The sequence below is a fragment of the Coffea arabica genome, chromosome 2c (genome assembly GCF_036785885.1).
Source record: "Coffea arabica cultivar ET-39 chromosome 2c, Coffea Arabica ET-39 HiFi, whole genome shotgun sequence".
NCBI classification, from domain to species: Eukaryota; Viridiplantae; Streptophyta; class Magnoliopsida; order Gentianales; family Rubiaceae; genus Coffea; species Coffea arabica.
The window spans coordinates 22,376,995-22,393,227 of record NC_092312.1 but is presented as its reverse complement, the minus strand read 5'-3'; the positions used below and the strand labels follow the sequence as shown (position 1 = coordinate 22,393,227).

The window sequence follows — 16,233 nt, the reverse complement described above, 5'->3', positions numbered from 1 at the left end:
AGTATCACTCTGTTATGGCTTATTAACCGATCTTCAATATGTTGAGGTCGTTTTAGTTGACCTCAAAATCATTCTACAATCTGATTCTCAACTTATTAGTGAATAGAATATGCAGCCCTCCACCGTCAATCAAGTGAGAAGAAAAATAGCCTGCTCGAGGATTGCCAGATCTTGTTGCAAATAATCCCGACTTGTCACTTAGGTGATCGAGCCAAGAAATTATGTAGTAATTTTGTAATATCTATTCCCTCAAACCATGCTTTGTTAATTCACTTAACTGTGTGTTTTTCCTTTCTTTTCAGAGTATGTGTGATCTAAAACAACATCATGACGTATAAATATAATGCTGAGTACTGACTAATGGTCTTAGGACCTTGCAAATTTAAAGGGCTATGTTTTCTCCAAAGATTAATTCATGTAGAACTCGTGTTTGAAGTATACAATACAAAGCTGGAGATGTCAAGAATGAAAGAAAACCTATAAAAGTAGCTTCTGATTTTTGAAGACAAAGTTAATTAGTTCTATAATAACTAGGCAAATTATTATCCTCCAGAAGTTTTATTCCCTGCTAAGATGTCAATTGATACACGGTACAGCCGCAAGATCAAGAAGATCAAAGTCTATTATTTCGCCTTGATCAGACATGTCAAAAAAAAAAAAAAGACAAAACAAACAATTGACGGTACTTAATCTGGATTTTTTTAACCTGAATTTAAGATTTATAGGAGTCTTGTTTTATCATCAATTGAGTGAATGTGAATTTTTTGTGAGTTTCTTTTAGACTACTCTCGCGGGCGGGTCGTTTAACTAATGACTTTCTGAGTGCTTTTTTAATCTAATTGTGTACGTGTTTCTTTGTACTGGAAGAAAAATAATTGACGCTACTGAAGAAGCTGATTTTTTTTTTTTGTTTTAAAAGTTAAAACCAGTGTAAAATCTTGCTCGCTTACTCGATCTATTAGCTAGGCCTCCAAATAGGCCTGCAACTCTGTATTGGCCCCCTCTCCTTCTTGCATTCAATTAATTTCTCATTTGTCGAGGAGGGCTGTCTGTCCCCACGCCGGTCTAATGAGCAATGCCCCGGTAAAAGGTGAAAAACGTCAAAACCAGTTAGCTTTCTAGATGGAGCTAAATAGGCTAATCCTCGTGGGCATCTAATGACACAGAAATTATTAAATTGGAGGATCTTTTCTTTAAGTAATTTTTTTTTTCAAATATAAATCTCTCACTTACACTTTCCTTTCCTGTACTCATCCTACCCAAATTGAGAATGGGCTGATCTTGCCTATTCAAAAATTTTCGCAAAAAAAATGTTCGATGAATTGAGAATTGGCTGATCTTGCCTATTCAAAATTTTTTGCGAAAAAAGGTTAGATTATCCTAAGAGGTAGATTTTGCGTTCAAGTCCTCCTCTCCCTCACTCTCAAAAGAAAAATTTTCCAATTGGACCGACGTACGGCTCTTCTGACTGCACTCCTTGGCCTTAGTTGTTGGCTGGCAGCTAATCATTCAGCATCTTTAATTTCAACATCTGTCGCACCCTAACCAAACATTAAAGTGAGGTCAAACCGATGACGTTTCCCAAAACTGGTAACATGTGAAGGTAAAAAGATAGAAATAGCCCACAAGCTTTAATTGCTAATTGTACCGCACCAAGCTACATAAATGCTGGGCACAACAGTTTTAAGCATTAAAAGGAAAATTCTTCTATACAATTTTGTACCCCCAAAACAAAAAAAAAACAAAAAAAAAAAAAATTTACAGCAACAGGCGGTAATAAATTAAAATTGCAGCATGAATTACTCTCTCTATTGGTGATCTTCTATAACAAAACTCTAGCAATTTGACTGTAGCCTCTTTGTTCTCTTTGCTTTGACTTGATTTCTTCGGCACATCGGATTGTCCTCTCAATTTGATACCCTCCTCCGATGCTCACTTCTCTTTCCAAATGGCAGCAGTAACTCTCGAAAACACTTACATTTACGTGCAACTTGAACCCCATCAAGAACAAGAATTCCAGCTCCAATTTGTTAATTTCCTTTGTTGTCAATCCCCCAACTCGTGCAAAATAAGAATTCCTATAATTCCTGCGTACAACGAAAGAAAAGTTTCATTAGACAAAATATTCATGGCTTCATACTACTAGAATTTTAGGGGAAAAAATAAAGGCACTGAAGAGTAAAATCAGAAGGAAAAAAAAGCCTAACGTTAGGGAGTTTGTTAAGCTGCAAAAATAGGAATTATTATCTTAAACTACTGCAGTTTCAAAGAAAAATTGATTACTGAAACTGAAATTCCAGAAAGAAAGAAAGAACTTACATGTCTTCCACATATTTGGATGCGACCAAAATAGTTGTGATAAGAAGCCTATGTACATTCCGGGGACTGATTCGGAATTCGGAGTATAACTGGCAAAATCGATCGATATACACATATGCAACAACATAGACCGAAGGTCCAGCTCTGGTGTACCTGAAAATTCTCTCCAGGTAGGACTGAATAGTCATATCCGGCGACTCGTGGCAGTCGAAAACCCTGGTTCTAACATCTTTGGACAACGTTGTCGAGGTCCACGTACATTTCTTGGCAATTCTCTCGTTTCTTGCCAGGGTTCTTTCAATCAGAGAAGAAAGAACGGAAATGACCAATGGGATGTTGGAATCTTCTTGATACGAATGTGAGTAGAGATCATTTCTGAGCTTTCTTGGTGATATGGATATTGATGAAGACAGGGCCATTTCAATTAGCCGATAATTGAAGGGAAGGAGAAAGTGAGGGAAATTTACTCTTTTATCAGCTTTATGTTAAAGAAGGCTGGTGGGAAGGATTTATATAAGAGTAAGTAGAGTTGGAACGAGTGCAAAAGAGGATGTGGAAATGGAAAGTGGGAACTGGGAGTGGCAGTGGCAGTGGGAGGAGGAGAGGCTTAGCTGTGTTTTTTGCGTATAAATAAAACTAAAGAAAGTAAACATGGCCAATTGGAAGGTGGGTAGGAAAGCAGACTGATATCAAATTACAAGATTTTTGCCTCCGTTCGTATGAGGCAACGTCCCAACATGCCAGCCATTTTTCAGCTTTAAATAAATGCAGCATCAAATCAATTATAATATGTGATGCAGTACGCACTCACCAAATATTCTACTCTCGTATTTAAAAATTAAAATTAAAAATTAAAAAAAGAAGAATGCCACAACCAGGGCTTGTTGGCGTTTACTGTTTAGGGCTCAGGGTGGTGTTTGGAAGCATCCTGATGAATATTAAAGTCCCCTCCTCATTATACTAAGAAAAATACCCATCTCTTAGTCCTCCTTTCAAGTTTAAAGTACGCCCAATGAAGAATATAGGTAATGACGCTGCTATAAGAAACTTGTAATTATGCTTGTTTGGATTGCCAATTCTCCCAAAAGAATTTTTACGCTTTTTATGAACATTTTTTTATCTTAAGTATACTAAATCATTAGAGTATATTTATCTACAAAAAATTTTCAAAAAAAAATAGCAATCCAAACAAACTGCGAATTTTTTAGTTCGATACACAACAATGGCAGGCATAATTGATTTAACCTTTTTCTTGATCGTGAACATTGCTGTTAGAACACAACTAATCACTTCCTTTTTTTTTTTGTGTGTGTGAGTGTGTGTAAGCTCTGTAACTTTTCATCGATCAGCAAGATACGAGTACACAATTAAAAGGGCATATATGCCTTAATTCAATTACATCACAAGAAAACAGATAAATGCAGTAAGCAAAACTCCAGAACCAAACAAAGCCAAACAGAAAAACCAGCTTTCAAAAACTGATAGTGGACCTTATTCTAGGCACAACTGCACATTCACCAGTTACAATCTACTTTCTCACCCTAAACAATAATATATGTTTTGCTATTATGGATTGGATAAAAGCTAGAAACTAAAGCAGCAAGCTAAGGTAATTAATGTCGAATTAGATCCGCATGAGGCGGCCTTTGCTAAATTTGAAGTGACATTGCAAATTGGGATTGCCATCATTAAATGATTGAGTCTATAAAAAAAAAAAAAAAAGAAGTAGGAAATAGTAAAATTTTAGAGGTCTTTTTAGGGTTTTGATACATTTTTCACGCTAGTAAAACTTGTAGTACAATTGTTAAAAGCACTCCGTTTTCAGATGTGTCGCCGACAGTGAGTGGGATGAAGACGAAAATAGGGGTAGGTCTCGGATTGGGTCCACGAGGGAAGACGGCATTCAAGATGAAGACTTTGTCTAGAGATTTGTGTCAAAATTCAATCCTACTATTTAGACAGCGACTCATGACTGGTACAAGTTACACGTGCAGTGAATCCCATAATTCCCATTCAAATCAATTTCTTTATACTAACAAAAAAATGCAATTCCTAGTGACAAAAGATGGAATCCTGTTGAATGAAACACAAACATTGTGGACAGTCTTGAGACTTGACAGTTCAAGACGGATAAAATCAACAGTAAATTAGACAATGTGCAGCTTCACTTGTCTTCGCTTTCCGTAATTCAAGAATATTATGAGGTGACAAAACAAATAAAAGCATTTTGCGAGTGGCCAAAATTAAAGTGCTTGTTTAATTTTGAATTATTTGAAAAGAAATCAAAACATAAGCTTCATCAATCGCTGCGGTTGGCCCAGTGATTAAGAAATAGAGGTTTCTCATCGTTCGTTTCACCGTCAAGTTTACAATTAAAATCTTGAGTCTTACAGTTGAAAGTAGAAAGAGTGAGAAAAAGAGTGGAAGGTCAAAAAAAATTTAAAAACATAACAATTTACCGGCGATCCTTTAAAAAAGTGATCATTTCCTTTCCTTATACTATATAAGATTGAGTTTTAGTCAAACAATAAGTTGAATTTCAACCGCATAGGTGGGGATTTTTTTTGGAATGTGAAATATTGTGTATTAGTTTAAAAGTTTTAAGTACAAGTTAAGGAAACATGTATTAGGGTATGTTTACTGAAATGATCCCATTTTAATACATTTAAAGTTGTCATTGATGAGTCATGTGAGTATTGAAGGAATGTGTAATTAATGTGCAACCGTTTTTTGCATTTTGTACAACCCATATATGCTTGTATGTTTGTGTAATTACCGGAATATCCCTTAACTACCAATAATTCCCCTTTTCAATCGCAGATAACCGTTTGAAATGTTGTTTTGTCTGAAACGTTTGAATGGCAATTGCATTTAGGAAATGAACCAATGATTTCTCCATCAATGGTAGGAACCCATTTATCTATCATTTATAATCTGCATTTATGAGCCACAAACATTGGTCAGTTTATCCCCTTTCAGTTTCAGGAGTTAAGTTTTCCCTTTTTGCCTTTTGTCTACAACGATTTGCCTAATCGTTTTCTCTTCCATCCGAGCTCAATTCTGAAATTAACTATTATTTCGTCATCAATTACACCCAATTCAATTGCCAAACCGTTGGTATGTTAATGTCTAAACAGTTGATTATCAGTTTCTCCCTGTTCGCATTGTAGGATTGGGATAATTCTACCTGGTTTCATACCAATCAGCTTAGAATGCTCTTCAGTCCCAGCTACTCCTGGTGGTTCAGCGTGAGGTTAAATTTCACCCCCCCAATTTTTCAGTTCTTCCCTTAATTTTATCAGTGTATTCTTAGTACCTACAATTAGCGATTCTTATCGCGTTACCTAGCTACAAGATAGCATTTTTCACGTTGTCTAACTCCAATTGGTCTGGTTGGTTATAATCTTATAGGTTTAGAGCAACAGTAAGAAAGAGCTCTCGGTGAGAATTCTAGAATAAGATTAGTTTTTTATGTTGTTCTGCCTTTCTGCATTATTGTTAGTTTTCGGTGACGAATTGATTGATTATATCATTTATCTTTTCATACTAAGTTTTATTTCTTCTCACAATGTACTATTGTTTGTTTAACAAAAAAAACCTCTTTCCCCACAGGCATTATCGCGCGGGCACTCCCCCCTAGTTTACATTATGCAAATCACACATATCGAAGACGAATGGTGTTAACATCACAAACACGACAGTGGACTTCCAAATTATATGTCCCTCAAATTTATGGCTCGTTTTTAAGGGAATGTAATTTGAGACCAATTTGAACCTAATCTAGTGTCTTTCCATGCGCTTTGAGCATCATCTATACATTTCTCTTTAACTTCGTATGCAAAATTCTGCTGCATAAATTGGTGGTTCGCGATCTAGATAACCCAGAAATTAAATTAAATTAGTTCAGTAAGCAGAGACCAAAAAAAAAAAATTAAACTGACCGCAAGATTCATTTCATCCCAACTTACAATTTACAAGTACTTCAATTCAAGGATTTGCATTTGGTGGGAATAGAAAATTACATCTCTTTGTTAATAAGGAAAATTTTTGCAACCTTTGACTTCATCGCCATATAAGCTTTATTTTATTTTCAGCGCTATATTGGTTCGAATTACCCAAAAGAGAATGAGTAAAAAAATCATATTAAAGATATTCCTGTGGGTTCCATGAATTATTCTGGAAATAATAAGAGATCCCTGGTGTTATAATTGATGTACGATTTTGTACAATATCATGAGTACCAAAACGTAGATGGGGAAAAGCGCTTTGGACCTACTCACGTCTTTCCCATAAGTTCCTCTGTGTGGCCGCGATCATCATAATGACATAAAACAATTTCCAGCTATATCATCAATTTTTTGCTAACAAAAATCTTCTCCTTTCCTCCCATCAGTCAACAGAAATTTCAACGTTTGTTCCAAGTTTTTGTACATGGAATAAGTAACAGTTATCATGCTGTTGATTTTGTCCATGAATCATTGCACTGGGAACCTGAGCTTATGTCGGGCATCCACAACACACCGTCCTTGCTTTCTCCTTACCTGCACTATTTCTTGGCATAGTCGCTAGCTTCGTTTTAGGTTTGATAATATATATAATACACTATATGGCAGTTAAGAGTTTTGAACGAGAAACCAATAACTTATAAATTCTAATTTTTTTTTTCAATAAGCAATTGAGTTCTGTTAAGCAAACATGTGCTCGTTTTTTGTGATAATGTGACAAGTTAGAACAGTCACCAATGTAGCATACATGCCAAGGTCAAGCTTATAATAATCAGTTGAAATAAAAATAAAAAAAATGATACAGTGATGATTTTAATGTGGATATGGGGACTACGACCAAACGAAGCTGTACAATTAGCTATAGGATAATTTTTTCATACACTGTTAGTGTGTAATTTTATTTTACACTAGTAGGTTTAGATCATACTATATAACATGACATCAAATTATATATATGTGGCATACATTCAAAACTGTTAGCGTTAAAACAATCTTAGTGCATAATAAATTAATCCTCATCTATATTTGACACTCTAATTATGGCAAAATCCTACCATCTCTTTTGGGTGTCATACCAATATGATTGTAATCCAACAAACTCTCGTCACATCATTCAATAATTTAAACTCTTAAAACCATTTAAGTGCTGATATCTCTTTTCGTTACATCTAATAGTAAATTAATATGTAATGGCATGGCACTCAAAAGGTACAGTAGAACTCCCTCTAATTATGATAGTGCAACTTTTTCTTTTCTTTTTTTTTTTTTGTAACATACAAGGGAAAAAAAACTAAAATTTACAACTTTTCTGGTGGTAAGCTTTTACCTTTTAGAAAAGAAACTCTAGAGGAGATGAGACAACATTAATCTTTTTTGTTTTTTTAAAAGAGACTCCAAACCTTATAAAGGAGAAAACTTAAGAGTTAAATCAAAGATGTCACACGATCACCCAACTAATATCCTTGTTGGTTAAGAGTGCGTTTGATAAAACAAATTTTGAAAATTAAAATCTGAAATATGAATTTATTAAATTATTAAGTACTAAACCTAATACATTTGAGTATATATCACATTAAGTGATAAACTTATTTTGGGAGTAAGTTTTACTTAGAAAATTCAACATCAATTAATTTAAATGTTCAATTTTTTATTATCAAATGCTTGTGAACATATTAAGATTTGAATCCATTAAATTTAAAATATGTTAAAATTTGAATTCATTAAATTTAAATCCTGAATCTGTTTATCAGGTAGGACCTAAGTTGAGACTTGGGATTGACAACATTAATCTCTTATTAGCACTAATACAAAAAAGGACACTACACTCTTGGGCTCTGATCCTCATAAAACATTTTGATTGTCCTTAACGAATAGCTACTGACAAGAAAGTTGTGGGAGCCCATTTTTCCATTGTATGGAAACTGAAAGACTGAACTCGCTCCATCCCAAATTCATGTCCGCCAACTGCAGTTAAAGGCCTCCTCATACTGGACTACAGGCTAGACTTTTGGTCCATAAGTTGCATTGCAAAAAGTAATGCCTTCATTTCCAGAAGGAATCAACAAAATTTTCTGGGTTCTTTAAGCGCGAATGATTAATTCAATCACTTCTTGGTGCCTTCCTAGTTCCTACCCTGTTTGCTGCATGTCTATATGGTGATTTATGAGTCAGAGGTGAATAATTCTGATAACCAAAAGCATTATGTAGGAGGACACCAAGAAGCTGAATATGGCAAAACAAGTAAACAACTCCTTAACCAAAAAAGACTTGTTATTTAGGAGGAAAAAGATTTGAGGAAATTCAGTGAAATGTATTTTTACACCATTTTACACTGTTTGCAAGATGGGGATATATAGTTCCCATATTTGCTACTAATGGAGAGTTTTAGATATTTTGAGTCCTAAATGCTCACCAACCAGAACAAGACAGTTGATAAAATATTCATACATAGGACGAATACAGTCAAATAGGCCAATTCCATTCATCAATCCTGCAAAAAGATGTCGCCAGAAACAACTACTGTATAGCAGCAGCCAGAAATGAGAAATCTATGGTGTGGCGAATCCAGATACAAATGCAATCCAGGATTTAATGGCACCAAAATATCTTTAGGTTCTTAATGGAATACCAACTTTGAAATTTCCTAGTTCAACCAAGTCATTCCCATAGGCAAGGGGGAGTAATTCAACGATGGGATATGCCGCATTATGCCAGGTCTAGTATGCATAATGCTGGAAAATTATTCTAGATCATGTATTCTTTTTTACTCTTTAAAAGGGATTCTGTTAATGCTTGCTATGTAAGTACACGCAACTACACTTTTCATGTCTTTTTTGTTAAAACCCTAACGTTAACGGATGCTCAAATGGGTTCCCGTTAGCCAAACAGTTAAAGAAAAATCCCAATTGGAAAATGACAATTCTTTTGACCATGTAGATTACAAAAAAGAAAAGAAATGCATCTAGTTTTCATTAAATTTACAAGTATCTCTATTTATGGAGTTATAATTCGAATAAATAACGGGACATTTTCATCATGTCATACTATAAATCAACAAAAAAGTCTATACACAGATAAAGAAGCAGTACCATTAACATTTCCCAAACAAGAAATAGCATCACACACACACAGAGAGAGAGTAGCAGACTGCGTAGTACTAAGGCACAAAGTATCGTAGATGGATACGAATCATGGCATTCCTCAGCCGATTCTACAATTAAGGCAAAGCAAATGGTCCCGCAAGCAAACGCTGGCAAGGAGGGCAATAAATGTTGGAAGAGAAATGTGATAATAATAACAAGGTCCAAACTCCAACACGACGATTAATAGCAGTGAACTGGGACAGGAAGGATTTGCGCAGAGCGGTTCACAAGAGGAGCAAGTATGTGGTTATCCGAATGAACAAGCGTTCCCTTGATTCTCCAATCATTTGTGTTATAGCTTCCGCGTCTATTGCTATTGCACTGAAAGCGATGAACTTGTAAGGTTGGGGAAACATCAAAATCATATGGCAGTACATATCCCTTGTGTTTTCAACGAGTCCTTTCGGAAAGGGAAATTACTCCGTTCTTTTATACACATAACCAAAATGATAACTCTGGAAAAATTTCGAAAAATACAATGAAGGGAAAGCTCTTTTCTAAAAAAAAAATTTTTTTTTGAGTTATTCTCTTGAATTTCCTATCCCAGAAGGAAAAAGAGAATCAGTGAAGGGATTAATACAGAAACACAACTATAAAGCAAATGGCAACGGTGATACGAGCCAAAGTTCCAAAGGTGTAAAAGCCTATTTCCTTTTTTTTTTTTTAATTTTTCTCTAAGTTTTCTGCAGTTAGATAAGATTGCATAATTGTCTTCCATCGTTGACTCATTTTAGCAAGACGATTAACTTTTTGCCACATTTACTTTACATCCTAATTCTAGCCCTAGTTAGTGACATCTCTGCAGTATCCTTCTTTTTGCTAATAGGATGATGCATGGGTGATGGTGGGTTGTTCCAAGTAGTAGGTCTACTGTTATACTTTTTGATAAAACAGATAAATTCTTTACAAAAAAGTTGTTGCAATTCTGGAGGTGAATGATACTTTTAAATTATTAATACTTGATTCACTCTATTTTTTTTTAGTGTGCTTATTTGGTGCCCTCAAATTTTAAAAACAAAAAGGATATAGGAGAAGCTTAATATATATATATATATATATATATACACACACATATTACACATTGTCAGCGTAGAAATTCCTTTACATTAATAAGTTTTAGATCATGTCATATGTATAAAAAGTAGATCTTAAATCGTCTAAACTTGCTAACTTAAAAATATTCTTACACTAACAGAATATAAAAGATTAATTCTATATATATACATATAAATAAAACTTACTTGCCAAATAAAAAACAATTACCCTAGGGCTCGTTAATGAAATTTACAGAAGGATAGTTCCCTAAGGCATTCCAAGGGCTTATTTGGGATTGTGGTAATTTATTGAAAAGTACTTCATCAATATGTAGTACTTCATCAACATGTTTGCAATTCTACGGCCCTTTTTGTTTGGATTGCACATTATACACCTTATTTAGGTACATTAATTTTGTTTATATCATCAACACATTTTTATCTCATATATATATGACAGCAAAAAAGTGTTACAACATATTTTTGATAGGGAAAAACACCTCGAGAGAATCCACTAAAGAGTCCAATCTGTAAGTTAGGAACTCAACTCTGATTCAAAAATTTTAATTATTAGGTTTCGAACCCTTATTTACATATTAACTGCTTTTTTTCTATCTTTTGAACCAATGTAAAACATAATTCTTTACTCATGAACCTAATAATTTTTTTCAAAAAATTATCTTAAATAATCCCCCATCCAAGCACAGGCCCAAAAGATAAGTAGGTTGCTTGGTTTTTATCCGTGTGATGCTTTAATGAGTGACTCTTCCTAGACATCGACTTTTCAACATTTGTCAAATCAGATTGAAAGACATGTTAACCCATTGTAGCCGTTTAGGTGACAATATCGGCTCTATCAACATTGAAAGATTGGTACCCAAACGGGAAGGAATCACACTTTGCGACTCCAAAGTCATTGACCTTATGAAAACACGTATCCAAGTTCATATCCTGTAGCCATCGTGTGGCGATTGGTTAAGCTTAACTTCAGTTCACAATCTTTTGAGCAAACACAGCATGTTATGCAGGTTTGTCTCTATAGGACAGCCTTGGTAAAGGTTTACCTAGTAGCTAGATGATGGGGATGGATTTTGTTACTATATTTGAAAACCCATTGACAAGATTTGAAGAAAATGGATAATTACGCGTCATTTATTAATCACATTCTTTTACCTCAGTTGAAAACCCATTGATAAGATTTAAGAAAAAAGGGATAGTTACACAGCATTTGTCAATCACATTAATCAATCGCCTTTTTTTTACGACGGGTTATACATTGTAAATCTCAGCAAAAGTTACAACTTCTTGCTTGGTTTAGTTTATCTAATTTTTTTCATAATCTTCACCTTGCAGCTTTATTAATTCGTATAAATATAAATGCAAATTCTGATTACCTCTAGCTAGTTGTCAAGAAGACCGTTTCAATTGAAAAAGAAATTCAGCTACACAATTAAAATGCATAAGGTGGAACGAAGTGTCGAGCTATTTATTTGTAAAGCTTGAAACCAGGTTCAGGTTTTCTACAACAAGTTTATTTATTTGGCGACTTTGTTAGACTTGTTTTGTGATCCCAGCTGCTACATTTTGTCGGAAACAAAAAATTTGCAGTCTTTCTTCATTCTTTACTACGTCATCATTATGTCTACTGAAATTCTTTATTGCTGCATGATTGCATCTCCAATTCTCCAGTCAATTACGTGCTTTCACATTTTGACTCCAACTTAGGCTACTTGATTGATCTACTTTTGAAAGCAGTAGCTTTTCATTCCCAAGCAAGCAATGATGAAGTAATCCCTCGAATAGCTGAAGCAGAGCTCAACTTGGAAACATTGAACATGACACTTCACCAAATATATATACAAGAATCCATCCATTTTTTGCAACTTGCAAGCAACTGTATCGTGAAGCTTGATTCAATGGTCATTTCTATTGCATGCAGCGAAAGGCAGCGGCCTGGGCAAATTGTTGTCAGGGACGCAGATGAAGGGAAAACTGGGGAAAAAAATAAGAGAAAATTGAACTCCGAAACTGGGAAAACAAGAGTATATAGCACATCGGAAAAAGGTTGGAAGGCTCTTTTGCCTCGTGCTCTTAGTGGGAGGGGTAATGATTTCTCAACAAAGTTAATTCTCTCAAGGTTGTTGGACTAACGGATTCAGCAAAAATCTGCAAGTACTTCTTCTTTTCGTGCAGCTTAATTTCTCAATGGGAAGGAAAATTAATTGTGCGCTAGCTCTCGCATGCATTAACTAACAAAGACACTGTTTTCAATACAAATTAATTTCGTCGATTTGGATATATATATATATATATATATATATATATCACACTTGTTGAATAGGGTATCATCCAGGAGTTTGAGAAAAAGCTATATATCATTTATTTTTCGAAGCAGGGCCTGGAGGCTGTTGAAATTGCTGGTACAATGCTGCCATCCTAGAATAAGCATCCATAGTCATAGGCTGCATTAAGAGATTGACAGCAAAATTGTCAATCCTGATTATGTATATTACATATGTGCACCAAGGTTCAAGTTCCTTATATGTGACAAAAGACAAACTATCAAGGGTTTACCTGAGATTGGCATGCTAGGAATGCAGCCAGAGGATCTGGCATTGCCTGAGAAGTTGAAGCGGCTAGACGATCCGCCAGGCCATCCCAGGCCGAGGTTGCCGGCATGTAAGCGGTGGGGTGAAGCAATGGAGGTAGTCCGGCAATGTTGGAGCGACCGATTGAGTTCAAGTCCATGACACCCATTCCCATACCCATGTTCATTCCCATGCCCATGGAAGCCATCATAGACATTTGAAGTTGCTGTTGCAATGCCAGTGGCAACATCATCGGTGACATGTTCATTCTGCTCATTATATTCACTTGAGCTTGCAATTGTTTCAGGTATTCTATGACTTCATCCAGCATTGATGCTTTATCCGTCTGAAATACCCATCAACCAACCATGCATAAAAAGGATATCAGAGTCTAATTGTGATATCAAACCTTGCCAGTTGAAGTCACTTACAATGAATGTATAATACATCAGTAGATGTGAATGTCTATCGCATTAGCAAAACTTAAATTTCAAAATCAAATTGAAATTATTTAACACCATGCATCCAAATGCTCTAACACGCTGCTGTATACCCTATTGAAGCTTCCCGTATCATTGACTGTGCCAGCGATGGATGAATAAATTCTTCCATGTAGGACTTGGCGGGTAAGATGGTGAAAAAGCCCTTATGTGGAATGCATTACCAAATTTAGTGAATGAATAAAGAAGGGATATACAGCAATCATTGATTTCACAAAAGCACAGAGAGTAGTTGCTGTTTCCCGTAGATACGGTCCTACCCTGTGGAGATTTTATCAATTTTGTGGTAAACATATCATTGTCTTCACAACCAACAACTCTCTGTCGGATTGTCTCAAGAGTAGATGTGTGTGTGGATTAGGATTATTATCCTGTGCCAGAAATTCACACCACCATATGAAATGTATCAGAGTAGTGGACCACGTCCTTGCACTACTGTTAATCGTCTGTAACACATTATCAGCAGCAGCAGCATTTTCTTGGCTGAATCTTGCCTTTGCTTCTCTGGGTCCAAAACCCCTTTTTACTCCTTTGATAGGATAATACTTGCTCTTTTGCTTCTCGATAATGGAGCTAAAATTAATTTATAACATTTTGCATTGTTTTTCAAAATAAACGTGGCTAGAGTACTCTTATTATATGGATGACTAATAAATTTTCAGTGCATTCGGTACAGTATAATACTCCAATCAATTTCCAAAAATGCCCGGCTGAAATGTTCCCAGAAAAAAAAAAGAAAAAAAAAAAGAGTACCACTACCATGCAAGAAATAGAAACACGATGTCTTGTACCTCATCAGACATCTCCTACCATAAAATCAAAGAGGATCAATGAAGTGTGATATAGTAGAAGAATGCTCGAACATCATTCGTACCTTACTTGAATTTGGGACCAACTTCTGCAATGTCTTCATTCTTTGATTAATCTTGTCTCTTCTTTTCTAAGACATCAATTTGTAAGATACGTTAAGATTAATCTCGTATCCCATTTCAGAATTATCATTACCCTTTCAAGATTTGGCTGAAAAAAGAAGATACAAAATTTGGAGAGCTCACACGTTCAGACTGGTTATGTACAGCTGCTGCCCTGCTCCTTTTGGTTGAGACAGAAGATTTCCCGTTACCCTTTTTCTTTTGCTCCTCATTCCCTGCCTCCCTCTACAATCACAAATAAAGCACAATAAATACAACAAAGCAAAACTAAAAATTCCATTTCTATGCATACATTCAAACTTGGGATTATTCACACGTTAGGACATGCAAGCACTTGTACCAATCCACAAGAAAAATGCATGCAAAGCATTGATAGTCAAGAGAAACACAAGCACCTCAAACTCACTCCAAGATTGCTAGTACTATTACTTGCCTCATATCGGCTCTGACAAGGAGAGTCCTGGTCGTCCACCGTCTTGGTGCATTGTTTGCCGGAACTGGTGTTTTCCGGCGACCCGAAAGAGGTGGAGGTGTAAGCCGCCGTACCAAACTCCCTGTCGCACGTGTCAAGCGTCACCTGGCGGCTATCCCTCCCACACGTGGCACTCCAACTTGCACTCTGGTCTGCCTTGCTACCCCACTCCATGGGAGCAGCCGCCGCCGCCGCACTCATCCTTCGCAACCAGGCATTCCCAGCGGCAGCGCTGCAGGACCCCACACAAGTGGAGGAGCAGCCCACCGGGCAGGCGCTGATTTTAGGCACGTGGGTGGAGGGTTCTCGATGATCATTTCTAGTGCTGTTGCTGCATGGAACCAAAGCATCCATAGTCAAGGTGAGCGAAGCTGCTGCCGGAGCTCTTGCTGCACGGCGGTGGTCTTCAAACCACGGCACGAGCTCGTCTCCGCAATCGCGGCAGCCACTCTGGGCAGCCGATTTTCGGTGGGTGGCGATGATGGCTGCCGGGTTGACTATAGACTCCAGAGTTCCACCAACTGGTGGCTGCTTCTCCCAGCTATTGTACTTAGCGGGAGGCGGGGCAGCTAAGCTCTTACCATTTGGCAAGCGTGGAAGGCCCAAACCATGCATTGCCAGCTGCCCATTTTCCCACGTTAACTCCGCCACTTCATAGTCTAACCTGCAAAAAACTTCCGCCCAACCCATAAACAACCACAGACGATAAAAGATTTATTTTGTTTATTTCTTCCCTAGTGAAAATTTACAAGCCTGTACAATTTGGTAGTTTTTTTTTCGTTGCGAAAAATATATGCAAAGTGCTAATGGTACAGGAAGTAACATGAACATGACATATCATGATCTCTTTGTAGAAAAGAATATGAAAAGCCAAAACATATTACAAAGTAAATTATGAGGAAAAATCTTACGTGGGCACATCAGGAGCTAAGGAACTGGAGTTGGAATGAGCTCGAAGAGTTTGCTTAGGATCAGCAGGAGGAGGAGGAGGGAGAGGGGCATGGTGATTTTCTTCGAGTTCCCAACTGGGAACGCACTGATTCATTTTGTTAATTGCAAAACTAAGCTACACAAGTCCTTGACGAGAAGAAATATGTATGATGAAAATAATTTATTACTGGAGCTGGCTTTAATGGTGATTTCTTTTGGTAGTATAATTTATACATATATGTGGATGTGGGAGTTTGGTGAAGAAGGCAGACTAGACTAGACTAGACAGAGCAAGAGTGGATTTCTGGTAT

General features: G+C 36.4%; 2 protein-coding genes across 2 annotated transcripts; both read right to left on the bottom strand.

The window, feature by feature from the left end:
- Positions 1–1,604: 1,604 nt before the first annotated feature.
- On the bottom strand, positions 1,605–2,986 carry LOC113726830 (cyclin-U2-2-like). Its single transcript, XM_027250710.2, has 2 exons — positions 2,320–2,986; positions 1,605–2,087 (listed from the first exon to the last, which is right to left on the bottom strand). Exons 1-2 carry the CDS (start codon positions 2,736–2,738, stop codon positions 1,823–1,825), a joined length of 684 nt encoding a protein of 227 aa, XP_027106511.1. The 5' UTR covers positions 2,739–2,986; the 3' UTR covers positions 1,605–1,822.
- Positions 2,987–12,529: 9,543 nt separating this feature from the next.
- Positions 12,530–16,233, bottom strand: LOC113726829 (transcription factor UNE10-like). The gene is made up of 6 exons (XM_027250709.2): positions 15,904–16,233; positions 14,954–15,656; positions 14,644–14,745; positions 14,463–14,528; positions 13,075–13,434; positions 12,530–12,962 (listed from the first exon to the last, which is right to left on the bottom strand). Exons 1-6 carry the CDS (start codon positions 16,035–16,037, stop codon positions 12,876–12,878), a joined length of 1,452 nt encoding a protein of 483 aa, XP_027106510.1. The 5' UTR covers positions 16,038–16,233; the 3' UTR covers positions 12,530–12,875.